Source organism: Lasioglossum baleicum, chromosome 1 (assembly GCF_051020765.1).
Source record: "Lasioglossum baleicum chromosome 1, iyLasBale1, whole genome shotgun sequence".
In the NCBI taxonomy this organism is placed as follows: domain Eukaryota; kingdom Metazoa; phylum Arthropoda; class Insecta; order Hymenoptera; family Halictidae; genus Lasioglossum; species Lasioglossum baleicum.
This window is the reverse complement of record NC_134929.1, coordinates 18372429-18399421: the sequence shown is the minus strand read 5'-3', so window position 1 is coordinate 18399421 and position 26993 is coordinate 18372429. Positions and strand designations below refer to the sequence as shown.

General features: G+C 42.5%; 4 protein-coding genes and 1 long non-coding RNA gene across 8 annotated transcripts in view; 1 reads left to right on the top strand and 4 right to left on the bottom strand.

The window, feature by feature from the left end:
- Positions 1-8: 8 nt before the first annotated feature.
- LOC143208544 (uncharacterized) lies at positions 9-4728 on the bottom strand. The gene is made up of 2 exons (XM_076423005.1): positions 591-4728; positions 9-147 (listed from the first exon to the last, which is right to left on the bottom strand). The coding sequence occupies exon 1, from the start codon at positions 4297-4299 to the stop codon at positions 1486-1488; it is 2814 nt and encodes a 937-aa protein (XP_076279120.1). The 5' UTR covers positions 4300-4728; the 3' UTR covers positions 9-147; positions 591-1485.
- LOC143208728 (uncharacterized) lies at positions 4253-26770 on the top strand. Of its 2 annotated transcripts, XR_013008964.1 has the most exons (4): positions 4253-4945; positions 5492-25876; positions 26358-26520; positions 26630-26770. It is a non-coding gene; the product is annotated as an uncharacterized LOC143208728 (long non-coding RNA). The 2 variants fall into 2 exon arrangements; XR_013008967.1 differs by having other exon boundaries at positions 4337-5585.
- On the bottom strand, positions 4800-8573 carry LOC143208587 (cGMP-dependent protein kinase, isozyme 1). Its single transcript, XM_076423073.1, has 11 exons — positions 8149-8573; positions 7945-8087; positions 7738-7875; positions 7501-7670; positions 7149-7393; positions 6747-7058; positions 6459-6690; positions 6271-6377; positions 5931-6170; positions 5804-5870; positions 4800-5583 (listed from the first exon to the last, which is right to left on the bottom strand). Exons 1-11 carry the CDS (start codon positions 8322-8324, stop codon positions 5488-5490), a joined length of 1926 nt encoding a protein of 641 aa, XP_076279188.1. The 5' UTR covers positions 8325-8573; the 3' UTR covers positions 4800-5487.
- LOC143208553 (cGMP-dependent protein kinase 1) lies at positions 8917-17078 on the bottom strand. Of its 3 annotated transcripts, none has more exons than XM_076423014.1 (14): positions 16967-17078; positions 12541-12689; positions 12299-12346; positions 11887-12137; positions 11332-11474; positions 11129-11266; positions 10867-11045; positions 10539-10786; positions 10151-10474; positions 9838-10069; positions 9646-9752; positions 9349-9588; positions 9209-9275; positions 8917-9058 (listed from the first exon to the last, which is right to left on the bottom strand). In XM_076423014.1, the coding sequence occupies exons 1-14, from the start codon at positions 17061-17063 to the stop codon at positions 8963-8965; spliced, it is 2319 nt and encodes a 772-aa protein (XP_076279129.1). In that variant the 5' UTR covers positions 17064-17078; the 3' UTR covers positions 8917-8962. The 3 variants fall into 3 exon arrangements, with proteins under 3 accessions (XP_076279129.1, XP_076279145.1, XP_076279138.1); XM_076423030.1 differs by lacking the exon at positions 16967-17078 and adding an exon at positions 15479-15615; XM_076423023.1 differs by lacking the exon at positions 16967-17078 and adding an exon at positions 13015-13515.
- The window catches only part of Sur (Sulfonylurea receptor), a 26286-nt gene continuing 21211 nt past the window's right edge, over positions 21919-26993 (bottom strand). The window contains exons 13-31 of the mRNA XM_076422964.1: positions 26583-26820; positions 26390-26495; positions 26065-26326; positions 25847-25984; positions 25470-25712; positions 25121-25362; positions 24996-25061; positions 24825-24929; positions 24659-24750; positions 24373-24593; positions 24056-24277; positions 23798-23979; positions 23519-23690; positions 23204-23444; positions 23008-23135; positions 22765-22952; positions 22593-22696; positions 22240-22436; positions 21919-22159 (exon numbers count right to left, since the gene is read on the bottom strand). Of these exons, the coding sequence (XP_076279079.1) occupies positions 22016-22159; positions 22240-22436; positions 22593-22696; positions 22765-22952; positions 23008-23135; positions 23204-23444; positions 23519-23690; positions 23798-23979; positions 24056-24277; positions 24373-24593; positions 24659-24750; positions 24825-24929; positions 24996-25061; positions 25121-25362; positions 25470-25712; positions 25847-25984; positions 26065-26326; positions 26390-26495; positions 26583-26820 (3291 nt within the window). The 3' untranslated portion in view covers positions 21919-22015. The remainder of the gene's footprint in view (positions 22160-22239; positions 22437-22592; positions 22697-22764; positions 22953-23007; positions 23136-23203; positions 23445-23518; positions 23691-23797; positions 23980-24055; positions 24278-24372; positions 24594-24658; positions 24751-24824; positions 24930-24995; positions 25062-25120; positions 25363-25469; positions 25713-25846; positions 25985-26064; positions 26327-26389; positions 26496-26582; positions 26821-26993) is intronic.

Below are 26993 nucleotides of genomic sequence, written 5' to 3'. Positions count from 1 at the left end.
TTTTTATTTTATAACAAGTACCGACAACATAACCTCTTCAATCCTCGTCGGTGTCCACACGTTGTACAATTGAGGTTAAAACTCCCTCACTTTGAAATGTTATTTCCTTTTCTCAATTTCAAAACTGTATTTCCAGTATAATCGTTTCTATATAATTATAATGCATTTGTAACAAATATTCTGTTAGCTTTGTGCTTGGAACATGCAATTGTCACAACAGTGCGTTGCACGTTTTTGTACGCCAATGATACACTGATTATGTACATTCAGAGTGGAGGTTAGTATTTAATTGAAAATAAAGACTGTAATAAACTTTTATGTTTTCTACAAGAAACTATATATTTCTAAGCGCTTAACACGATTGGGCGTGTGCATAAATAAAAACAAGTCAGTATATAAAAATCATATACTGATTGTACAAGCAAAATAAGAATCGACAATCATAATATTTAATACAGTACTTGTGAAATGGAATCACAAAAGTATTAACTTTTAAATTAGAAATGAAATGCAAGTCAGGGGTTAAATATTGAAATCCCATAATACGTATGTAGCATATAATTGAAATATACAATCGCAAAAATACTTACTTTTATGCCAGGTGTAAGAGTAGACGTTCAATTATCGAAAACTCGTAATATGAGCACAACAATTGTGAAACACAGTCGCAAGATCGAATTATTTATTTCACAAAACAACACACGCTTGTATTTCGTCCCGGCATTGACACGTGACTATATTTCGAAATGTTGTTTCGGGAAAAGTGCGCGCCAATTCAAATACGGAGAATCCGAATGCGTGTTGCATAAATGTATCGACCGTTCGCCTGAAGAAAAAAAAACAAAAGTATGCGACAGTGTTAATATGAAGTGAAAAATAAATGTAGAAAATAAAATGCACTTTATTTTCTTATTGCACCTTATACTCTACAATGTAAGTGGCATTTGGATCATTCGCAATTTACGCATCGTGGGACAATACACAAATTGAAAGACCACAAACAGTTCATAAACTGCTTTAAACAGAAGTACATAAACCTCGGATTTATATTTCTGGTTTTTTCTTTTCCAACGATATGTTTCTTTTCTTTTCGTTACCGTAAACTTTAATGCGTGTTCCATATAATATATAAATATTCATCTATCCGATTTTATTTTAATACATGTACATTGTTTAACCACATGTATAGTGTACAACCTAAATGTGCAAAAGCATTTTTAGGGAATAGTGAAACGAAAACGAATCAAATAAAAATGTATAAATATAATCTAAAATTCCCTGTGTTTTTAATATCAGTGCGTTTTTAGGACACATAGAAAAGTGGTGCTGCGCTACTTCTATTGTAAACGATGCTTAAATGGCTATATTCCGTATTTTGTTCCTCCTAATGCGCGTAATGTTCAAAAAGTCCATTGTTCTCTATGCATTTGCGTCGTAATAGCACAAGAATATCACAAACTTGGATACCAAAAACAATAACAATAATTATATGTGAATTTTAACGTGTTCCATCAACACGTTTTTATCATTAAAATCTTCGCCGCAGATACCACAGACCAATTCCTCTCCGTCATCGCTCTCGTGTTGATGATGATACTGTACAACCTGTATTACAGCTGTTTGGGAACCTCCATCCTGCATTAACGAATCCTGCCCAATTTCATTAGGATCTTTCATACTTTGATCTTCCCTAGCTGAGTGATGAGTTACCATATCCATTGGTAAATCGTTATTACTTATTTGTGCAATTTGACTGGAAAAGTTTTCATGGCCCTGAGGATTTGGTAATGTTAACACAGGCAACGCCTCGTTCTGTTTTGATATTAAGTGCAGTGTATTGCTTTGTTTCGACGTTTGTATTAAATGCATTGTTGTTATTTCATTATGGCTGGTTGTAGGATGAAGTGCACTTCCCTCCGATTCGGCAGAGACTATCTGGGTCGCATTATTCTGCTTATCTATAGCAATCATATTTAAAGACTCCCTATGACTAAGATCAGTCTGCGAGATGTGCATATTTTCATCTTGCTTCTCATCTACTATCAATTGTACGCTTTCAGGCTTGAGTTCTGATATTGCAATATAATTCTCATTACGTTTGTTTGTAGTAACTACAAGGAAGGTACTATTTTGCTTATTGTTTAAAATTTGCTGATCCTCTGATTTCACTGCTTCAGTGATAGATAGAAGCGCTTCATTCTGTTCCGCCTTCGAAATCATTCTATTTCCAGCTGCCTGTTTCCCTTGCAAGGTAGTGCTCGGGGATGCTTTTGATTTTTTCTTAGTTGGCTTGGGTTTCGGAGCGTTGTTGTTTGTCTTGGCTTTCGCCTCTGCTATCATCTGGTCAGAATGTTTAACGATGTGCGCGCACAGTTCATCTCGGTCTTGATTAAGTGCACCACATATGGGACAAGGAAATGGAGGACCAGTTACTTCGGTTTCATTTTTCCCTGCTGCGTGTACCCATCGGACGTGTTCCCTTAGAACCACCTTTTGATTAAATGCTCTCGAACACAAGGGACAAACGTGCGGTCTCTCACCCGTATGAATGCGTTCGTGTTTCCTCAGTGTTCCACCATCCCTAAATGCTTTCCAACAAAATTTACAGCCATACGGTCTCTCCCCAGTGTGTGTCCTATGATGAATTAAGTACCCCTGTCTAGATGAGAATGTCTTGGAGCATGTATCACAATGAAAATGAGCGGGACTCCCAGCATGAGTTCTACCATGCTCCCAAAGTCCCTGACGAGATACAAAGCTTTTACCACACTCTGAACAGGTAAACGGAGAATCGCCGGGATGTGCCGACAATCTGTGCTCATCCAATTGATTTTGTTTCTCGAATTGGGAACCGCACACCTCACAGGAATGTGTCTTCTTTCTGTGTATCCACTGATGTCGAAACATTTTTTGTTTAGTGGTGAACTTCTTACCACATTCGGAACACGCATGCTTACCCCACTTGTTGTTCGGTGTACCTTGCTCTATGTTATTCTGCATCATCTTTTTTGCGCATGTTGTTTGATGGGTGGCCAAATGATTCCCATCTTGAAACTGTTTGTCGCAGTACTCGCATTCGATTGGCATATTCCAATTTTTCGATGCATGGATCTTTTCATGGGACATCAATGCTGTTGCTCGCGAGAAGCTGATACCACAGTGTCTACAAGTGTGTTGTTTTGTGCCGTTTGTCTCCATCTCTGAATAATTTCGTCTGTTCTCACTGTTATATGATAAAGTCTCAACTTTCACCATCGTGTCCGTGCTATTGAAAGAGTTCAGTGAAAGATTGTACTGTTGACCAACTTGACTATTTATATTACTCTGTTGAGTATATTCGAATTGTGCTACTTCTCCATTCGGCATTACAGTGAATTCATGAAGCGTATCCATTTTTCCCTGAGGATTGGATATTGCGTTAACTGTTGACTGTTCATTATGAAAATTATAGGATGGGACTGTCCATTGGACAGTGTCGTAAGTTTGTACAGTCTGTACAGAAGACGATGGCACTTGACTAGTCTGCGACTCGGTCATATCTTCAGGCCATTTCCTAAATGTTTCCTCGGATTGAGTTACATTGTTATCTTGCGACTGCATGATGGCACGACCAGCAACGTAAGTGTGGATTTTCATATGGTTAGACAAACTAGAAGGTCTCTGAAAGTCTGCTCCGCATATTGTACATTTGTGAGGCCTTTCTACTTGATGTACTTCCGACATATGACACCTTAAGCTGCTCTTAGAACGAAACAAATTGCCACATGTTCTACAAGCATGCGGTCGATCCACTTGGTGGCAAACCATGTGATTATTCAAGTCCATTTTCCTTTCGAATGTTTCCCCGCAAGTCATGCAGGACAATTTATTAGCTGTACATGTGGTATGATGCTTGGCCATCTCAGTCTGTGAAAAAAGATTTGCGCAATTAGGACAAGATACTTTTTTATCCTCGAAGCAGGGATACATTCCACCAAGTTGTCGTAATGCCTCCACAGCCATAGACTCGTCGTCCCCTGAAGTGTATTGCTGTTGTTCTTCTTCCTTAATATATATAGGGTATACCACACGATTTTCATCATCTTCGTCTGAGTGTTCTGCTAAAATTTCAACAGCAACCTGTGCCTCTGTAATGCCAGCATTCACATCCGTCACAGAGACTTCTGTAAGTCCTTCTTGAAGGACACACTCATCAACAGGTTCGCATATCTCTTCGTGAGATATGATATTATCTTGTATACCATCGTGTACCCCGGAAAGAGGAAAAGTGACGTACTGCTCATTCTCGTGAGCTTCCATTGTGTAATATTTTGTACGAAACACTGGATGAAACCTACATAGACCTAGTTTCACCTCATGTTAAGTTAGGTCTTGTCACCACTGATAACAGAGCGGTATTCGTCGATTTATGTAAATACATTAGAAATCGTCGTGTCGATTACATTTCACCGTTCGAATTATATACGTATAGTATATGATCGTTAAGAAATTCAGTGCGTGTGTTTGCTCTCTCGCACTGTAATCCAATACGGTGCACTGTTGTATATTCTCTCTTATATCGACTACAAACGGAGCTAAATACGTGATAGAAATTCTATGCCCATTAAATTGCTTGTCGCCGGAGCATGTCTACACAATTTGTTCTAAACGCGCAATTGAATTGTTTCACAAATTTGTGAAGTCACCACCATTCGAACGATGGTGTAATAAGGTTATTTGTTGCACAGAGTGCAGCAAATCGTGCGCCACCTGAAGTTGTCGGCGTGCTTCAGCGTGCTTTGCGCAATGTCCAAGTGAAAATTTTCGATACTTCAAAAAAGTTGACCGTCTCAAAACTTCCAAATAATTAATTATTTATTGAAAAAGCGTACTGTGTTCGCGTGGGCGTCGCTGTTACGCTGCAAATCGACGTTCTCTTCGTAAATTACATCGATTTCGTCGACAGGTTATTTCGCTCTTCTATTTCATATTCTTCACTATCTTATTGAAAACGCATTATTTTCATACACATAGCGAAACCATGAATTAATATTTTATAGTATTTATTAGTGCATTATTGATATAAAATGACTATTTTACAAGTATATTTACAATCACTTCGCGGTTTAATTTTAAGATAACTATACTTACAAGTAAACAAATCTTTCAAGCGTACCGCACAAGTACGGATACTACGTGAATCAAGCTTGTGTAAAGATTTACGATGCGTCGGGATAAAATTATAAAATACTTTTTACTAATTGTAAAATTATACAATATTCTGTGAATTAATAAAATTCATTCGATCGAAATTTATTTAAGTAATATGAGGAAAATAAAATATAGAGTAGGATATGAAATTAGGCGGGAAATCATTCAAAGTTTAAATAAAAATCACTAAATCGTTACATAACCTTTCAAAAGCCTTCGATTTTTTGTGACTCTGAATATAATTTGTATAAATATTTCAGATGCTTCGTTATTCACGAATAATAATTTTATACGAATTTAGAAGTTCGCGTCCCAGTCGGTAAAATCGGCTGGCGCTGGCGAGTGATCAACCGGGAATCTATCGAAGTTTCTGATGTCGAGAGGATTTTTCACCTGTAAGTAATAAACATTATAAATCACATTAATTACAGCGGAAAATTTACCTACATTTGAAGTTTTACCCGAGTAATTAACCCTTGTGTTATAAACAATTTTAACATTTTTATTTCCTTTTACTTGTTTAGTATCTGGTTGAAAGATTGTTCATTTGCATAAATTTTTATTGTAAATAATAGCAAATATGTAATCGAGTAAGTTGTAATTGTTGCTTTACCGTCGGTACAATGGGCGACATCATCTTTCGTTGTTGCAAATATCGCCATTTGAAGTTATTGAACCACCTGTAATTTTCACGAATCAGCGATCAAAAATTCCGGCTATTTTTATCTTAATTTGTGTACCTGTGATTACGAATATCATCGATGTCATTTCGCAAACATCCGAGTCGTTTGGTAGGATCCTCTTGCAGCAAAGCCGCGATGAACTGTTTCGCTGCAGATTTCATAACAGGCGGTGCCAGAGAATCTTTGAAACCTCGAAGAATGTTGTTGTAAGTCTCCAAATCATTGACGTCCTGGAAGGGCGTTCGAGTCACAAGCAGCTCGTACGTGATGATCCCCAAAGCCCAAAAATCCACAGCTCTTGGTTAACAAAAAGCCAATTATTAGCTGTAATTGTTAGTACTCAACAGATATTCATTTGAACTCGCATTTGTTCAAAGAGGAGTTCAAAGAAGCTTACTGGGTGTATGCTTTGCTCTGAATGATTTCCGGTGCCAAGTATTCCGGCGTTCCTATGAAAGTCTCCGTTTTGTAGGCACCGATCTTCTTGCTAGCTCCAAGATCGACCTACAAAAGCCGTACGTAGAACGTTTCTAACAAAAACAGTTGAAGTTATAATTTATTACACAAAGTACCAAACATACTCACGAGTTTAACGTAACCGTAGCTGTCGATCACGACGTTCTCAGGTTTCAAGTCTCTATAAACAATACCCAAAGAGTGAAGATGATGTAGACCTTCAACAATGCATCCGACGATGAACCGTGTCGTGTTATTATCGTAACGTCCGTTTCTGTGCAAGGCTGTCCTCAAGTCTCCACCGAGACACACCTCCAGCAGGAAGTACAGGTACCTTTTATCTTTGAAGGTCCTGTACAGTCTGAAAACAGGCTTGATTGATAGAATCTAGTCTATAGAATCATTCTTTAAACATACCGGCAAACGAAAGGAGAGTTGCACATCTTCAGGTTCATCTTCTCGCTGTAGATCATCTTCTGGAAGCCCTCTTTCGTTATCATGTACTTCTTCACCTTCTTCCGTGCGAAACTGGTGTCTGGCATCTTCTTCACGGTCACCAGCTCCACTCGACCACATCCACCTGTCCCGATGGTCCCTTGAACTTCTAGATCAGACAAGTTCAACTTCTTGAATTCGTCACTCCAGTCGTCAGGCTCAGTTGATTTTTGGTGTTGCAGCCAATTCTTGTTCTTGATGGCGTTCAGCCCGCCGAGGTACGTCAGGAAAGCCCTGAAAAACACGGTACGTCAGGAAAGCCCTTTCATTGATAGTTAACGATCTTCTAAGAATCTGTATAGTCCAGAGAATTGATTGATTTACGATCTCTCGATGCTGTAGCACTCTGCTCCAGGAGACATCGCGATCACGTTCGCCTGTCGACGAGATTCTCCTTCATCGTAGAGGGCTTTCTCGCCGAAATGGTCACCTTTCGTCAGGATTGTCATCTCCTTTTCCACTCCACCTGGACCATTCTTCGTCACGCGCACGTTCCCCGCGTTCACGATGTAGAACTTGTCCCCTAGCTCACCTTGTTTTATCACGTACACGTTCGCCGGATAAAATTCCTTGCAAACAAACGAAACTTTGGATCTTTCCGACATCTTTCTGCACCGTGGATGAAACGAGTAAATACGATCCAAACGGTGTCGAATATAAAAGTCGAATTCTGTACCACCGCTATCAAGTCGGAGATCTTCACGAGAGCCTCGTCAGCCAGGTCGCTGAAGATCGGGATCTTGCGGAGCAGCTGAAGATTGTACTCCATGGTCTTGTCGTTGGTTACCGACATGATCGTTTGGAACACGCGCCTGTCCAGCCTCCACACCTTGCCATTCGTGATCGCTGAAGGAGAGAAAATTCGTCGAACCATTGTCGACTCAATCGAAACAGATTAAACGAGAAGTTTTACCATCAATGGAGCACAATCGCTTGGTATTGTACAACAAAGCCAGCTCTCCAAAAGCAACACCGGGGCCGAAGGTGCCGTGAGAGATGTTTTCGACGTAGATCTCAAAGTTGCCATCCTCCGAGACGTATAGATGCGTTCCTGTTCGAAGATCATAGGATACGAACGATTATAGAGAAGAATAGTGGTGGGCATCGATATTAAACTCACCCGTGTCGCCTTCGTGGATGATCCTCGTGTTGGCCTTGACCATCATAGGGTGCATCGCAGATATTAGGTTCCCGATACGGTTCTCGTCAAGGTCCCCGAGAAATTTGTTCTTTAGTATCGCGGCCTTGATCAGCTCCCTCGTCCTGCAAGAGTATCAGGCTGTCAGAATTTGTCGGATCTCATTATCAGCAGAAGTTTCTTTACTTCTCATTTTTCTCATAAACGGCGAACTGAGTATCGCCGGACACGTTCACGTTGCCGATCACTCCGTGTTTCCGTTGATGGGAAAAGTCCCTGTAATAGTCTCCGTCTTCGCGATTCTCGAAGGTAGACGTATCAATAGTGGCCTGGATGGGCCTCCGGCAGCACGGGAAAAGCATCTTCGAGGTGTTCTTGCCACGAGAAGAACGTCTTCAAGGGTGTTTTATCAAATTGAGCGTGAACGGGAAACTACGTATCTTCCCCGTAATTGAATATCGTACACTGAGGTCCATCATGTACGTTGTTTAGCCTTATCTCAACTGAATCACACTATCCAACCATGAGTAGATCGCAATGACGGGTGCAGTCGATAAACGCGCTATCGCCGAAGGTACATACAAAATCGTGTAATGCGATTTTTCTCCAAGCTATCGGACTCATTGTGTTGTAGGATTCGATACGATGACGGTCGTATCGATGTTGCGTGTTACGTGAGCGATAGGTTTGCTTGCATCGAATCGGGACGATTAAGACACAGGGCAGATTTTCAGATTTCCTTTTATTAAGTGTAAATTTATTATCGGTACAATTAACACGGTTACAAAATGTTAATTACAGTCCGCTTGTCACAACGTAGGTTAGTCAGCAAGCTTATAATTGTAAGGGAACTATGTATTGGTGCATTCCACGATGACAATAATTAATCTGATATCGGACAATCTCGTTGTCGGTGGATTCTTTTATTCGGTCTGTGAAGGTTGCCGCTTTTATCACTCGATTGCCGGATAAGGCACACACTATTGTCTGTTAATCCTCTTCAAAATTGCGCGTCCCACCCGGAAAACTCATCCGGAGGTATACTGTTGTCCGGCGGGTACCTCTCGAAGTTCCTCGTATCGATTGGATTCCGTACCTGGAAATGTTAATAAATCGTTGCCTGGTTTCTGCGAGTTTCGTTGCTGATCAGCAGATTGCCGATCTTCATGCAAAACCGAAGTTGTTTGCAGAAGTTGCAAGAATTAGAAGTTCACCGAAACAATAATTTCGTTCCTGATTAGCTTACCGTGGGCACGATCGGCGCCGGCATTGTTAGTCTTTGCAAGCCCTGCCAGTTGAATGAGTTGAACCATCTACAAAAGGATAATTTAATCAACATCAGAAGAAGAGCATCATCGCGAATGATTCCGTGATTTAGGGACATACTTGTGATCTCGTATGTCCTGTATGCCGTTCCGTTGGTATCCAAGGCGTTCAGAGGGTCTCAGACGAAGAAGCTTTTTGATCAGGTTGCTCGCGTTCTTGCTGACTGTACTTGGTATCCCGACCACTTCGATACCCTTCAAGATCTTGTTGTAGGTGGTCATGTGATCCGCAGCACGAAATGGTGGTTTTCCAACTAGTAGCTCGTGAGTTAGGATCCCGAGGGCCCAGTAGTCCACCGCCCTTTTCATAGATGATTGTTTTAGCTATAGATTCGGAAACCTTATTCAGATCACTTACCTGTCGTGTCCCCTGTTTAGAATAATTTCCGGCGCCACGTATTCGGGCGTGCCGGCGAATGTCCAGGTCTTGGAGGGTCCTATCTTCTTGCTGAAGCCGAAATCAACCTAGAAGAACATTGAAAATTGGTAGAAAATGTACTTCTAAATCGAAACTGAGGGATCTCATGCCGAACTGCTATCTTCCACTTACGAGCTTCAAGTATCCGCGCGAGTCAAGCATCAGGTTTTCCGGTTTCAAATCCCGATACACTATGTTCAGCGAGTGAAGATGATCGAAAGCCTCCACCACGCATCCCACCATGAATTGCGCGGTTGCGTCGTCGAAGTATCTTCTTTTCTGAAGAGTCGTCCAGACATCTCCTCCAAGACAGACCTCCATCAGGAAGTATACGTACTTGCTGTCCTTGTACGTCTGATAGAGCCTAGAAGAGTATAGAACCGTAAATCAAAGGATCCTCGCTTCTCCGATAGTATTGATCAATAGTGTATATTGATCTACCAACTTGCATATGAACGCCGAATCACAAGCCTGCATAATGTGTTTCTCATTCAACACGTGTTCTTGCTGCTGTTGCTCGACCATCACCTTCTTCTTCAGCTTCTTCAACGCGAAGCTCTTCTCTCGGTCCGTTTTCAAGGTGACCAGGTCGACCCTACCGAACCCTCCAACCCCTAAAGTGCCTCTGGTCTCTAAATCGCCTAACGTGACGTTCGAGTATTCGTTGGTCCAGTTCCTCGGCGTTAAAGACCGCTTTTGCTTCTCGAACTCTTCTATCCAGTCCTTGTTTCGAATTTCGTCGAGACCGCCCAGGTAGTTCAAGAATGAGCTGAGGTACAATTTTTGATAAGCGGAAACCAATTTTAAGGAAAATGTGACTAATTGAAACTCACGTTCGGTCCAAAGTGAGACACTCGACCCCGGGCGCAAGAGCTATAGCGTTCGCCTGTCTTCGATTCTCGCCCTCGTCATCGTAAAGAGCCTTCTCTCCGAAATACTGACCTTTCCCAAGGACCACCAGTTCCTCTTCGCCGCCATATTCCGTGTTTTTCGTGATCCTAACGTTCCCTCCGCTGATTATGTAGAATTTGTCACCTTTTTCACCTTGCGTTACGATGTTAGCGTCGGAAAGGAAGAACTCCTAGAAAAAGGGCGAAGAAAATAGGTGTTTAGTTTTTAGGATTGGTATCGGTATTGCTGTATCAACAAGATTTAGGATACCAGGCGTAGGAGGTCGGAGATCTTAGCGAGCAGGTGGTCTTTTGGTTCCGGTAGCTTTTGGAGAACGGAGACCTGCCGCAGGAATCTAACGTTGCCGTCCAGCCTCTCCTGGGCTGTCCTCATCATGATAGTGAGGAACACGGACCTGTCCAGTACCCATACTTTCCCGGCTTTCTTCACTGAAAATTAGATAGAACTGCAGTTTATTGACGAGGTTCCTAAACTTTTGGAAGACTCTTATGCAACGGTATTGCTAATTTACCGCTGATTGTACGAAGTCGTTTAGTATTGTACAGCAGAGCGATCTCTCCGAAGGCAACCCCTGGACCGAAGCTTCTTTGGAAGTCGTTGCCCTGGTAGATGTCGAACTTGCCCTCCGCCGAGACGTACAGATGCGACCCTGTAGAATTGATGAACGAAAGTTCAGTATCTAGTCTGCACCGTGAAAGAAGCTGTAAATCGTACCCATGTCTCCCTCTCGGATCACCAAGGTGTTCGATGGTATCTCCTTAGGGTACATCGCGGACACCACCGCGTTCACCTGGTTCTCTTCGAGGTTGCCGAGGAACTCATTCTCCAAAATGGCTCTCTTAATCAGCTTCCGGCTCCTGCAAAGGACATTCTCATCAGAACCCATTCATCAGAACTGGAATAGAAATCCAGGAAATCCTCCTCGATTCAGGCATCGAGAAGAAGACACTTTTAGACATATTTTTACAAAAATTAGTAATTTCAAGAAGTTAGTATCGCCGTTAATTTAACAAGCTGAAGTGATATTTGCTCGATGGAGTGATCTATAAAGTTTCAGAAGATCGAAATTCCAAAGAATGCTGATAGCGAAGATAACAAAGATAAATAAACTCGCGTGACTAATGCGATCTTTATCATGAGTCATTCTAGTTGGCGAGAATTTTTCTAGCAGCACAGAAATGCGCTGCTGAAGCAGTTATTAAATAATTCGCCATGGACCATAGATTATCAAAAATTCCGAGATAATTGTTTAATGATATCGAGCATTACTTGGCATCTTTGTCGTAAACGGGGGTGGGTGCAGTGGGTGGCGTAGGTGTTCTACCGATAACGCCACCCCTGGGGTTGCTGACAGGTTGGTCAGCATCGCTCGCGCTTCTGGCATCTTCTTGATCATTTTCCTGATGCGTGGGCAGGGGACTATGATCTATCGCGGGAGGTGGCGGAGCTTTGCTCTTCCCGCCGGAGTTCGAAAGTGGTTTTGTTCCATTGGTCACTGCTGCACTGGGTAACGGACGTATCTGAACACACGAATATCCACGTCAACAATTAAATCATTAGCCGTATCAGGTAGATACAGTGTATAGATGAGCAGCTAAACTATCCCGCGTAATTAGGGATAAGCACTCGACACCTAGAACGCTTTGCAGCTAATTACAGCAGCATTTCAGCGATTACTCACCACGCCGTAGCTCAGATCTGATTCTCCAGGTTGCCTGTAGCTCCCGGTCTGCAACGAGAAACGTATTTTTATAAAAAATTGATGGTTTCGACGTAAACTCGTCGACTTACGCAAGCGGCTCTACTAATTTAATCAGCCGCTGTAATATTCAATAGCGACCGGTTGAGTGACGGTATTCGGATAACAGGAAAAAAATTATTAGACAAGCATGTTTCGTGAAAAAAATTGCTGATTATACATACACCGGCGATATTGTTGGAGTCGTCGTTCCCAGGCAGAGTGGGGAGATTGATGCTACGACTCTGACCCAGGATGTTTGGCCTCGGGAAGCACGAGAACCTCATTTTGCAGTCCTCGTCCGATGCATGTCGATGGCAGACTCGTTTCACACCTGAAACCCAAGGAACAGCTCCACCTCAGACAACACCGTTTTTCTCTCCTCTTTTCCGCGACGATTTCGCTGAAACGCGACTCGCGTGTCAATATTTCCTTGTCGACGATCGAAGGGGCGGCATTATCTGATTCGAGTTCCTCGCTCGCCGATTGTTCGTCATGTTAATTAAGATAACATCGCCGGTTATCGAGCCGTCGCCGCACTAGAATTGCTTTATTGCGTCCTGTATTATGACGAGCACCGGCGAAACCACTGCAAATATTTGCTCCGGCCGACGCTCGTCGCTCGTGAAACGCCCCCAGTAATTGCACGATTCACTTACCGAGAGCCGATTTGTTGTAATATCGATCGGTGCCGGTATCCGGAGGATCGATTACGCGATCTTCTCGATCCTAGACGCGCGATTGGGATCGTCGACTTGCGACAAGCGCCGTAAACGGAAGTTTCGCACGTGGCACGCTTAGATTACACGATGGTCACATGCTTATGCTAATGACGTACAGTGCACAATATACATATATATTGACCGCTTACGTCATTACACATTAGCACATTCTCACGGTGAGGACATGGACGCGTTTACGCGGGAAGATCGACCGACGTTTTTCGTAAAAAATGCGCAGATAACACGAACAGGACTCGATCGTCATCGATCTTGCTCGAAGCGCAAAGAATTTGTGAATGAAAACCTTTCGCGAGGTTTCATTACCGAGTCTGCTGAACGACGCACTCGTAATTATTATTATTATCGAACGTCGCGGAAGTGCTAGGCCATTTTACAAGTAGCACGAATTTTTTTTCATATTTTTGGCAATTGGAGTACATAAAGGATTCCACTGAATATTCTCTTAATGATTTCGAAGTCTTTAATCCTTCTAATGGTTCTCCTATTTTCCATATTTTAATAATGATAGTTGTGACTACGTTTTTGCATTTCACGTTTGGAAAATATGATAGAAAATGTGTACGCCACGTGGCAGCGCTTGATACATTTTGTGACTGCTCTTTTTGTGGTACCATGCTGCAGATTGTTGAAACAGTCGGTAATGCCAGCGTGTTTATGGCAATCACAAAGGCCTGTTTCAGTATTAATGCTCGAACCTTCCTTACGTAATTCGGTCTGATTATTTTCAAGCAGTTCGTCGCAAACGACACGACGCGACGTCAGGCAAATCGGCGAGCTAACGAAGTCTGCGATCGATCTTATCACTGACGGAACGATATCGCGACTTCTATGCTCATCTTCGCACAAGAAACTCGAATCCGAACATTTTGCTCGCCCGTGAAAAATTAAACGATCCTCTGTAACGCAACACGGGCCTCAGCGTTTCAGTCGGTCGGTTTACTTCGCTCGAAACACTATGAAAAGTTCTTTCCAACGCGAAATTTCTCGCCTATCACACAGAAGCGTGTCTTTGAGAGTACGAAGAGAGAAACGCGGAGAAGACACTGAAATGTTTTGTGAAACGGTAATACTCGGTACGGAGAACATGGTCTCTCCGAAGTATTAAGAGAGTGATAAGGGTGTTTGATTAGTCATCGTGAACAGGATCTTCCCAAACATTGTTTACTGCGTTTGTTGGAGACTCGTGACCGTGCTCCGGGAAGTTTGTGGGAACTGATTTCTCACTATGTACTCTTAATCCTTTCTATATTCTGGAGGATGAAAATGTTGAGGTGAAATCACGCGGTAACAAATTTCGTGTAATGCTGTGAATCCTTTCCTTATTGAAGAACAAGCCGGAAATTATAAAAATTATTAAACTTTGGGGATACAGTGACTCCCCTTAATATTCGGACACTCTTAAAAACACCATATTCTTTTTTAATATTGGAATATACGACTTGAAATTTTTGGAGAAGTTAGAACAATTGGTTCGCTACACAACGTGACAAAAATTTTTGAAAAAAACTGCACTTGTCGGAATTGCAAAGAAAATACTAAACGTTATATTTTTCAACTTTTTTATGTGGGCTTATATGGAAAATTTAGAAAACACGTTTCGTAGATCTGTATCAATCAAGCATATTCTGAAAATTTCATCAAAATCGGTCGACGTTGTAATTAGCTACAAACGTTTGAAGATGGTAAAAATTGCAGTATTTCAACTGTAGTAATTCTAAGGATTCTTAAATCTTTTAATGCCTGTCGTTTTTTCCCGCATGAACCGATTTCTTTGAAACTTTCACAGTGCGTATAATTGATACAAATCTACAAAACGTATTTTTAAAAATTTCAATATAGGCCCGCATAAAAAAGTTGTAAAATGCAACTTTTAGTATTTTCTCTACAATGCCGACCAAATGCAATTTTTGAAAAAATTTCTTGTCACATCGTGTGGTAAATTAGTTGCTCTAGCTTCCAAAAAAACTTAAAATCCCATAGTCCAATATTAAAAAAGTGATGGTGTTTTTAAGAGTGTCCGAATTTTAGTGGGAGTCACTGTATGTAATACAGTAGACCGGATCGAAAAAGGCATGGTAAGAATTATGCGATGATTTTGCTGCTTAAATTCACTTTAACGCGGTGAAATCGATCCTTGAAAATTCGACTTTCCGTTAACGTTCCACAGCCCGTGGAACAATGGTCTAATATCCTCCAGGATAAGGATTATCAGTCAAAGCCTGGAGACAAGGCTCGCGAGTCAGCCAGGAACCGGAAAATCGTACCCTTCCGTCGCGATTCGATTTAACTGCGCCACGTTAGTTTCCAACGAGCGTTTCCGGACTCGTTAGGTTACCGAGTAATTAAGCCTTGCCGAGTAATTAACCGTAATTGTATTTACCGGTAAAATTTCGTCTTCGACTGGCGCGTGCCTTTCTTCGCGAAAATTTTCCCTTTCTTTTTTCCTTATGTAATCGTGTGGCTGATTCTCCGCGCACCCGCGCGCAATCGTTTCGTAATTCCTGTTGCACAATGGCGGAACGAGCGGTGTTGTTGTTTCACCTGTCCGGCTGACAATTGCTTCGAATTAACAGAGCCGCTGACGTTATTAGCTTATTATTATCGCGATCGCGATTCCCGATTAAGGAAATCTCTCGTCCTCTCGCTGTCAATCGAATGATAATGTGTATCATCGATTTCCGCTAACCCCACTTCCTCGAAAGTCCTTTATATTGTACTTTGGAATAGACCGACACCATGATCCTAATCCCTTTCACACGAACGGCTTTATTAGTCATACAATAGTAATCTATCTCGATACGTCCATGATTTTATCTTGGATGTAATTGTTTCTTTCCGCGTGCAATCAATGTAGCTTTTTTACATGTATGCAATGTATACAAGAATTAATTATTTTGTAGTGAGTTTATCTTTTGAGTCACTGATACCAAGGACGGGAGCGACAGAATTTCATCTAATTTCTATATGTTGTGCTTTATCATCACTCAGATCGCTTTCATTTAATCATTCTTTATTGTTCCATTAGGAATTTTCTAATCGTAAAACCAACGTTTCGACAGTGTGGTTAAATTACTACACATTGTGTAAAGTTACAGTGAAAGCTGTATTCTATATTCGAAATCGAATTTTATGTTTCTATCAATGCACTTATTTACTGCACTACTGATTACAAACAAAGCCTTACTTTTCCCAGACAGCGCGATCAAAAACCGAAACGACACACTTCGAAAATTCACTCGAATTTTACAAAATCGTCGTAGACGTTCTCCAAAGGAGTGCCAGGAAATACACAATGCGTTACAGCCTCTCTTTACCCGAGTCCTAAATGATAAGAGTTATAAAACACTGAAAGTCCACGCGTTGACGTAAAAATCCAGCCTCGCTCGAATGACCTAATCAAGAGTACACGGGCCCACAAGCGTTTTATATGACGGTAAAAGTACGCACTCGTTGAGCCCGATCAGCAATTAAGAAACGTATCACGCGTCCGATGTTTGCGCGCCGCCGGTCTACTCGATTGTTCTGTCGAAAACAGTCGTGTGAGCGTCGTCGTTCATCGAGCGGCGTTTAATCAGCTGTAGCGTAATTAATCCGCACGTTCATACCGCGGGGTCCACGTGCGAGGCGATTCCTTCGGGAGACGTCTACCCGACGTTCACGTCTATTTCCGTTTTTCGGTAATATTTTCGTTTCGTTATCGCGGCTCCGGCTCGCTAATTGCTTTGTTTGCCCCCGGATTGCTTTATCACGGCCAAATTCGCCGGGAAACGAATCCAACTGCTCCTCGGCCTCCTTTTTCGAGGACTCCTTTCCCAAAATGTTTCTCGACGCCTCGCATTCCAAACTTTCGATTACACAATGACATTACCTAATCGCGCAGCCCGTCCACCGTTGGAAATGCAACTGGATCGCGAAGCACTATCGATTGCGATACTATCTGGCCTCAAGATGGCTACCGATATCATAGATAAACGTCCCCGGAGACTACCGATACCAGTCTGATTCCCCGAACGTATCGCCTCGAGATCTCTCGGCTAATTTCGACGAATTCGACGATGTTTTGGCACTCACCTCTCAGATTGAACGACGACCGTCGATCAGACAGGTTCAGCTCGTTCTCCTGAATCCTGGATACAGGCGAAACTCACTGGGAATACGATCGGTAGAGTTGTTCCCAGGGGAAATGCAATTTTCGGCGGCCCGGGTGAGCTGCACTCCGTGAATTCGTGCGGAAAACTGAGGCCTCAAGTTCGACAAAGACGCAGAAATCTTATCTAGCCGATAACAATGAGACGCAGTGTCAACAGGCAGGTACACGCACGTTGCCGTCTTATCTAACGAGACCTATTCTCTTTTCGTTAAACAGGTCGGCGGCGGTAGGTGCCGCGTGGCCCCGGAGTCGCTGGAATTGCATTAGGAAGGAAATTATTCAAGCGCGCCGCATGGGAATGCCTTACGGACGCTTTTGTTCCACAGAATTTCTACCTTGAAACTCTCGAAACTGTTGTAACGGTGGCCCTCGGGTAACGAGCTGCTTATACAACGATAATAGCAATAATAACATTTCAGATGAGATCACGTCGCTTATCTAGGAATGCCCCGACAGATACCACATGTTCTGCACGATTTTTTCATTTCAACCGGTTTGCTTCTGTTCTGCCGTTTCATTTCATGAAACGATCTGCGTTAATGAAACGGCGTGCGCACGCCGGCTGTGGAAATGTTCCAGATCCTGGATGTTACGTGCGATCTTAATTCTTAATTATCTTGTTTCTGGTTTGTAGCATTATTTCATGCATTTTTTTTAATCATATCGGATTATCTTGCTGCGGAAATGATTTTTCAGACGCTACAAGTTCGTGCATAATGTTTAATTGGAATTGGAGATATGAATTTTAATAATCCTTCGACACACCCAAGGTCCTCTCGCATTCTGAAATCGACCTCGAAACGGTGACTTCACTCGACATCCTCATTATCACGGGATACTCTTCGAAACAGGCCGTTCTATTATCGTGGAAATCACTGGAAACGCTTCAGTTTAACACGTCTGTACCGTTTCAGTTCGATACTAGAAGCAGCAGAAGATTAAAGTGACTAGACTTGATTAAAATCGTATGAATATATATAAATTGTATGAATTTTGCTCGTTCTTTGTACTTTAATTTCCATATAAAAACCTACGTGCAAAACACGAATAATTTTCGAAGAAAAGTATGTCTTGACCGCTTTCGCCGCGTGGACTGCGACATTATCTTGTTATAAAATGTGTTTATTTGCAGCAGTTCTTACAGCATAAGTGTTTAGTTGTTCATTTATCATTTCAATATACCGTTCACTATTCATTCGTCCTTTTATAAAATTTCTGTTTTACCACAATATCCAATATCGGCCCAAATTATTATCACACAGCCGCCTAAAAATTGCTGTTCTTCACTCAAATTATGATAGTAATAGCCTACGTCGTCTGGGTCATTCAAATTAAATCTTGTTCCGTCAGTAAATATGACTCTTCGCCACTTTGACCTCATATTTATGTGCTTTTCGTCAAATTGTAAGCGGAACGCTTTATGCTCCTTCTTTAACCAAGGTTTCTTCAGCAATTCTTTTCGCGCTAAGTGCTTGCAATTTTGTAAAACACAACGTAAATTCTTTCCGTTAGTGTTTACGCCAACACTTTCAGCGATTTGTCTCGCAGTCATACTTGAATTTGATGCTGTTCTCAATGTTGCACGTTTTTCACGGGCAGTTAAACTTTGTCGACGCCCAGAACTCTTCTTTTTCCTGTAATTTTCAGGATTTTTTAACAAGCTCATAATAACTGTTCGGCATCTATTTAAAATTTTTGATATTTGCGTAATTCAATCTTGTTCTTCCTTTAATTTCAATATCGTATGTACTTCACACTTAGTTTTTTTCCACGACCCATTCTTACCACTTTAGTATGTAGTTTTATTAAATCAGCACGAAAGAAGCTAGTACCCACTTTATCAATTACGTTTTGCTATGAATGTTTGCTGTTCAGTAACTTCTGCACAACTGACAAATGTAAAACTGCCATTTGTGCTATCATTTTGTCCCGATTGTGGGCCCCAATATTTACGTTTCCATTTCGAAAATTCTATTGAAGTAAATATGGTGGATGATATTCATGTCAGAATATGTTGACATATTAAAATATTCATTTTCTTCAGTTTAATGTACCAAATCAGGAAAAATAGGTGATTGTCGCGGAGTGTATTGTACGAATTGTACTGTGCATTAGCGTAATACACGTGATTTGTGATAAACGTGTGTCACAAAACTGTTAGCATTGAAGTAAAGATGAAAGGGGTACGGTGATCGCGGAAATTAATCGTTCAGAGCGGAAAATTAATGTCGGTTCGATTGCTCATCGGACAAGGCTGCGTTTTTCACGGCCGTTTCCTGAAGATGGGAGCAGCGGCCGGTTTTCCTATTTCCCATTTTCTTATCATCGCTATAGTCTCTTATCGTCTACGCCGGACATTATCATCGTTCATTTATTGAACGTTCCTTTTTATTTTCATCGTCGATGAACTTGACGCGGGTTCGATCGTGAGCTAGCAGCTTCTATATTCTAGACGCACGTTAACTCTTAATTAGTGTCTAAGAAATGTCATCGAGGATCTAAAGTTTGCTCACAGTGATTCAGTGATCGTGCAAAAACCGTGGTGCTCTGGTTGCAAGGTGACTCAGCTAGAAAACGGTGATTTATTTACGGTTTCTCATAGTTAGCGTGAAGTGTGACAAGATAGAAACAAGTGTCAGCGTATTGTAGCATAATCTCGAAGAGTTTGGAGTAACGATGTTTAATCAGTTATATTATGATTGGAATTTTGAAGTGAGAAATTGATATTTTTAAAATCTTCCAATCTCTTTGCTGCTTTAAATTGTGCTTATTCATTTTTATCATAGATGCATTAAATAAATTGTTTTCGCAAATGCACGTACCCGGTCCCGGAAAAAGTGAGAGAATGCTATAGCTTTGCTACCGGAAGTACTCACTCTCGGAAGTCCTTGGTCTCTTGCTCGAACAGATTTCGAAACGATCTTCTTGGAAAAACGTTCTTCCTCTTCCTGGTCTTAGGAAACTGTCCGACAGCCAGTAAGTTCACTTTCGAGATTCATCGTCCGTTGCCAATCACGATCTAGCCGATCATTCGCGATTATTAGAAAGCTGGATCCGAAGAAGCTACTGCGGCTTGCAAGAGTTTCCAGACAGATCCTTCACTTCTATATTTATCCTTTAACTATTTAAATGTTGCGGATATAATCTTGCCATTTTTTCACTTTCAATTAAAGTAGATAAAGTAACATCGAACAGAAAATAGACAAAGCTAGTCCACAAAAAGTGTTGTCGATCATCTCGGAAATAAATTCGATCTTGCCATTCTTAAAAGCGTAATGTTAAACAAAAGACGAACGGAACCACTCGGTAAAGAATTATCTGGATCATTCTGGAAACTTCTGCACCCACCGTAGCTTTAGCTAACTTAGAGATTTTCATGTTTTCGTGAACGTGCACTCACGCAGCGCGAAGAGTTCGTCATAGCCGTAGGGTAGCGGCGATCGGAGGACGATTAGGTGTTTCCGGCGACATGCTAAGGACTCTGGGAAAAGCTGAGAGCCGGCGAACGTAATGTGAAACTTGGGAACGTGTTGTCAACGCGAAGTCGGTGGACTTTCGCTCGCGGACGACCGCGTGTTATCGACAGGCCGGTCTCAATGCCACTGGCAGAAAAACGGACGCACGTTTTCCATCACGGCGTGTGATACTGTGTTGCCGTGGGGGTAATGGTAATTATTATCGTTCGGCACCTTGTCCGCCGGCGGTCGCCGTCGCGGCTCTTCGTCGGATACACGTGGGCTGACCACGATCGATACGTTCTCGCCGAAACGGGATCGAAAGGTACATTTCCATTGCCCCGAATTTCGATAGATTATCGGTGTTGATTGTCGATACGCTTTTTCTGAGTATGTTGTGTCTGCGATGACGTTTGTGGCCAGTGACCACTTCTTTCTCGGACTCTTTCGAATTTGCGGCGAATCGACAGTGAAAAAGAAATCGATGTTTTTGGTCACTGACTACATCTTTTATTGATTTCTTTAGAGACAAATCGTTGCTTCTGGTCACTGACCACTTCTTCTTTCTCTGATTGTCTTTGAATTCAAAATGGATCGAGTAGGTACAAGAAGAATCATTGTTCCTGGCCACTTTTTCATTCTCTGATTGTCTTTGAATTCAAAATGGATTGAGTACTACAAGAAGAATCATTGTTCCTGGTCACTGACCACTTCTTCTTTCTCTGATTGTCTTTGAATTCAAAATGGATCGAGTAGGTACAAGAAGAATCATTGTTCCTGGCCACTTTTTCATTCTCTGATTGTCTTTGAATTCAAAACGAATCGAGTACCTCAAGAAGAATCATTGTTCCTGGTCACTGACCACTGCTTCTTTCTCTGATTGTCTTTGAATTCAAAACGGATCGAGTACTACAAGAAGAATCATTGTTCCTGGTCACTGACCACTTCTTCTTTCTCTGATTGTCTTTGAATTCAAAACGGATCGAGTACTACAAGGGAAATCATTGTCACTGACCACTTTTTCTTTCTCTGATTATCTTTGAATTCAAAACGAATCTAGTACTACAAGAAGAATCATTGTTCCTGGTCACTGACCACTGCTTCTTCCTCTGATTGTCTTTGAATTCGAACATAAGGGTACAAAAGGGTGAATAAATCGATCCCAACCTACAAAACAAGAATACGTAGTCGATCAACGACCATTTTAATACGACATACAAAAGTGACAACAAATTTCACCACGTGCTCCTTATCAAGCTTATCAAAAATAAATACTCCGCGCGATCAAGTCGAACAACCAGCCTTCCGGCGATCATTCCTTGCTCTCAGACTTCAGCATATTCGCGAAGAACCCGCCTCGTCGACCAGATAAATCCATCGGAGAACCTTCTTCGACGATCTTGCCCTCGTGGATCACGATTATTCGGTCGCAGTCGAGCAGGGCCGCCACGCGGTGCTGGAATCAGAGAGAAAGTCACTATATTTGCTCGGTTTAGAACAAGAAGGGAGATAAGAGGTGCAGCAAGGTGGAATTACCGCGATAACGATCACAGTTCTGTTTTCAAACGAGGCGGACATCGTTTTCAAGAGCGATTTTTCGGTGGCAGCGTCCAGCGCGCTGGTTGCTTCATCCAGGACAATGATCGGTGATTTTCTAAGGATTGCACGGGCCATGCAGAGCAGCTGCAGCTGACCTGAAGAGAAGTTTTCTCCGCCTTCTCGAACTTCGAAGTCTGATTTCATAGAAAATCGGGGTTATTTTACTGGGAAATGCTTGAAAATCGTGGGAATAGTAGTTCTAGCCGTGAAAATTGTATAAAGGTCCTAGTCAAAAATTGATACACAGTTAATAAGATAAAATCGATAAAATGTTAATTCGATCGTCTTACTGAGTCCTTCAGGGTGAGAGACCACTGCATCCTTGATCTGAGCGACCTCCAAAGCGTTCCAAAGATCTCGATCATCGTGTTCGTACAGGGGATCCAAGTTCTCACTGACAATTGTTCGTTCTTCGTGATTCTCATTTTACAAGAAACGAGAGAGGAATAAACGAAAATTTACCGAATGGTGCCACCGAACATGATCACGTCCTGAGGAATCGCCGAGAGCCGGGATCGAAGAACCCTCAAAGGTACTCGACGAACGTCCACTCCGTCAATCACGATTCTACCCTGAACGATTTCTAGTAACCTGAAGAGCGCCATCATTGTGGAGGACTTGCCGCTGCCGGTTCTTCCGCAGACACCGATCTAAAAGAGACATTTCAATAATATAATTCATAATTTTTCTCTTCGCGATCTTTACCTTTTGGCCTGCCGGGATCCTCAAGTTTAGGTTTGAGATAACTGGCTCCCTTTGCGTGTGGTGTATCAGAGACACGTTGTCGAAGATGATCTCTCCTTTGCTGGGCCAGTCGTCGGACATTTGGAAACCTGACGAAAATTGTAACACATTGGAAGAACAAATAGAGAGTGAAAGTCGGTTTTTCGATCTAGCTAACCATCTTCTTCTAGGTGATCCTCGGTATCAGCGTGCCTGTAAGCTGAGATCCTCGCCACGCTGCCCATGTACATTTCGATCTCCGCTGTAAATTTCACCACCCAGTTCAAATAGATGGGTACCAGAAGAGTATAGTTAATCGCTAGACCCACTAGAGCTGGTGTCACGCGATTTGGATAGAGATCCGCGGAAATTAGCGCTGCGAACGTCGCTGCAACCACTATTACAGCACCGAGGTAGTCCTACAAGGAAGATGATAGTATTTCTTGATCAAAGAGCGACAACCTAAACGAAAAGGATCAGCTCTTTTTCTTACCAGGGCGATGCCCAGCCATCGACTGCTCGCGTTCAACAGCAGAAACGCGTTCGTATTGGTGTCCAAACACCTCGTGGCCTGGTCCATAAATCGATTCTCCTGTTTCGAGGCCCTCAGCGTGGCTAGACCCGTCAAGGTTTCGGAAAAGTGGGTCGCGATCGGCCAACGAGTACTGGAAAAGTGTCAATCACCATCAAAAATACACAAAACATACTCCCTTCTAATACCGTCACTTTAATTGATCAAGCTATTCAACACCACGATGATTTGACAACTAACCTGCCATCCAGTCGCTGCAGGTGTCTAGCACTGCGTCTGTAGAATCTCTGGACCAGGTAATAAATAGCACAGGTGGGCAAAGCTGCGACGAGGAACCACGGCGAGATGATTACGTTCACTATGATCGCTGATCCGCAGAGTAGCACGAAGAAGGTCAGCCTTTGGATCGACGTGGAGATTTTCTTTAACAGACATTCAGTCGAATGCTCCCACTGTTGCAATTGACATTTGCTTAGGTATTATTTCACGAGTATAAACCTTGTCGATGACGCCCATGTCGGCACTGAATCTGTTTAGGATCTTCCCGACGGGATTGCACTCGAAGAACGACAAAGGGACCCTGAGGAGTCTGGAGATTGCTTCCTCGTGCAGTTTTCTTCTTGCTCTGGTTCCTGTCCATTGGCCGACTGCGTTGCACACGAACGACAACGATATAAAACCCATGGAGAGGGCTAGGTAGACCCTGAAGTAGAACCACGTCTGAAAATTAAATACAATGTAATCTTAACATGGACTGTTAATTGGATTGGATTTGATCAATTGAATTGGATGGAATAAGGATTAGTAATAATTACATTCTGTTCTCCTGGTGCCGAAGTCTCTCGTCCCTGATCCGTCCAGCGACTGAGCCACAGGTCCGTGTATACACGAAAGATCTGACAGAGGATAGCCACCCCCATGTAGAACAAACCAGGTGCCCACCCACCAGCTTTAGAATAATCCAAACAAGTCATTTTGGTGACCATTGCACTTCTGTCTTCGTAAAGGGAGTCGTGATCTTCCACATCGCAGGTCTCTGCAACAAATAATGTTGCAACATCCAACAAAATCATATCTTTTGGATTGAACTCGTCTACCAACTTTCTTCTGTATCGTCGCTGTCCGTTCCCTTGGACTCCACTGATAGCAATCTTTTCACTGGAAGATGGTCTTGCTCGTGCACTTGATTGGACCTGAAGAGATGAATTTTCTGCGGTGAAAGTGTATGGGGAGAAAGAATAAGAGACAGTTGCTTCAGAGATAGTACTTTTTGATATTGCATTGCACTTGTCTGGTGGAATTCGATGGCATCAGTCTGCGAAGGACGTTCTTCTCTCTGCTTAGGCTCAGTTCGTCAGGGTGCGGGGCAATTCTGCAAACGAGAGGACATACTAATGTATAAAGATCTTCAGCGTAATCATGATTCACTGCGACCAACCTGCCAGAGAATATCTGTTTAAAAACGCCGCTGGTCTGTCCATTGTCGAAGCTGTGGTTCCTTTTCCTGGAAGAGGAGGGTGTTCAGCAATCCAATAAAAACGATAACTATCGAACATTGGCTACCTGGGTATGCTAGATCCGCTCTCGAGCATGGTTGGAGTGCTGCTTTGACGAAGAACAGGTGGTGGTCGTCTCTGTGGTTGCAGACTGCTCGACCTAGTAGCGTTTCGATGCAATGTCGACTGCTTTTTTGCAATGTTCCATTCTTCCGTGGGAACTGGAAGGTCTGTGAGGTCTGGAGCTAGGTATCTTGACCCTGAAAGCGTGGTCTTTCGCATCCTGAGTGGCACGAAGGCTGGAGGATTCTGAGGAAACATATAATTATCTTCATCAATTACTTCATTACATCAGGTTACAGACTTTTAGATAGTTCTTTAGGCAAGAAAATAATGTAGCGATCTCTGATACTCACCACATGAGCGTCCTGCTCAGTGATCCAGGATCCATCGCTTGTCTTCTTGTTCTTGACATTGATGCCGATTCTGGAGACCAGTCTGAGCAGAGACCATCTCTCCTTAGCAATTCTATGAGCCCGCTGGCCATCCTGTTGTCTTGTCGCTGCTTTCCTCCATTCGGTAGCTAAGTCTGGATCTGATTCCTCGATCGCGGATTTCGTTCCCGTGGCTCTCACCCGGCAGTCGTCCATGGCGATCACCTAAATATTCATGATCACCCTCTTTATATTCAAGATATTCATATTTGTTTCATGCTTAAGCCCTGCCAATTTGATTGTGTTTGAAATATAAGGAGTCATCGATACAATATTTCGGGCTAAGATGATGAACGTACCTGATGAGCAGTGGACAACAACTCTAATCGGTGAGTAACCATAATCACAGTGCGTCCACTTCTTAACAGAAGCTTCCGGAACCCCTGATCGAAGATCTGTTGGCCCACTTGATGATCCAAAGCAGATAAAGGATCGTCCTGTACGCGTTTAAAAATTTAATAATTTAATAGACTTTGGATCTGGTCTAGTAGTCAGTACATTAAATGATTAAACCAACCATGATCACAACATCCGCGTCACTGTAAATCGCTCTAGCTAAAGCAACCCTCTGCTTCTGACCACCGCTCAGATTAATCCCCTTCTCACCGATCTGAGTAAGATCGTGTCCCGGAAGTATGTCAACGTCCGGTAGCAAAGCGCAGGCTTTCAACACACTTCGGTATCTTCTTGGCTTGTAAGCTGACCCGAACAGGATATTATCTCTCAAGGTTGCATTCAGTAGCCATGGTTTCTGGGCTACGTATGCTATCTTCGCACCCCTATTTCAAAACGTGTTTATTCGTTTGGTAGATGCTTTAATCCGATGATCAAAAAGACCTCACCTGGCCCACTCGATCGAGCCCGATGTCCTTTGGATCTCGCCTAACATCGCCAGCAGTAAGGACGTCTTACCACTTCCAGTTTTTCCGACGATTAGAGTCAGCTGACCTGAGAGTTCGATTGATTATATCGAGTAAGTACTGGTAGACAAAGTGCTTCAGCTTTTAAATATCTAGTGACGAAGTTTGAAATTACCGCGCGGGAAGCTGAGATTCTTGATCAATAATTGTCCCTCCTCGCAGCCCCAGAGGAACATACAGTACTTCATCCGGAGGACCGGAATTTCTGGATCCTTTTCGAACACCGTGTCTACAGAAGAATCGATATTCAGGTTGTACTCCCTCAGACTGCAGGACTGTCTATCCTCCTCATCTTCTTCAATATTATCCAGAGATCCAAAGGTTACGCCACTGTGCATCTTCGTCGCTGCTACCTTGAAGAACTCGCACTTCAGACAAAATCCATCGAACGCGTTTAACAACCCGGTACTGTTCAATAAACGCGTCTTCGCATTGATTAGTATACAACATCAAGAATATTTATTTTAATAAAATATACAAAATCGCAAGAGTTTCGAAAGACTTGTAGCAATGTGTCTATTGAACT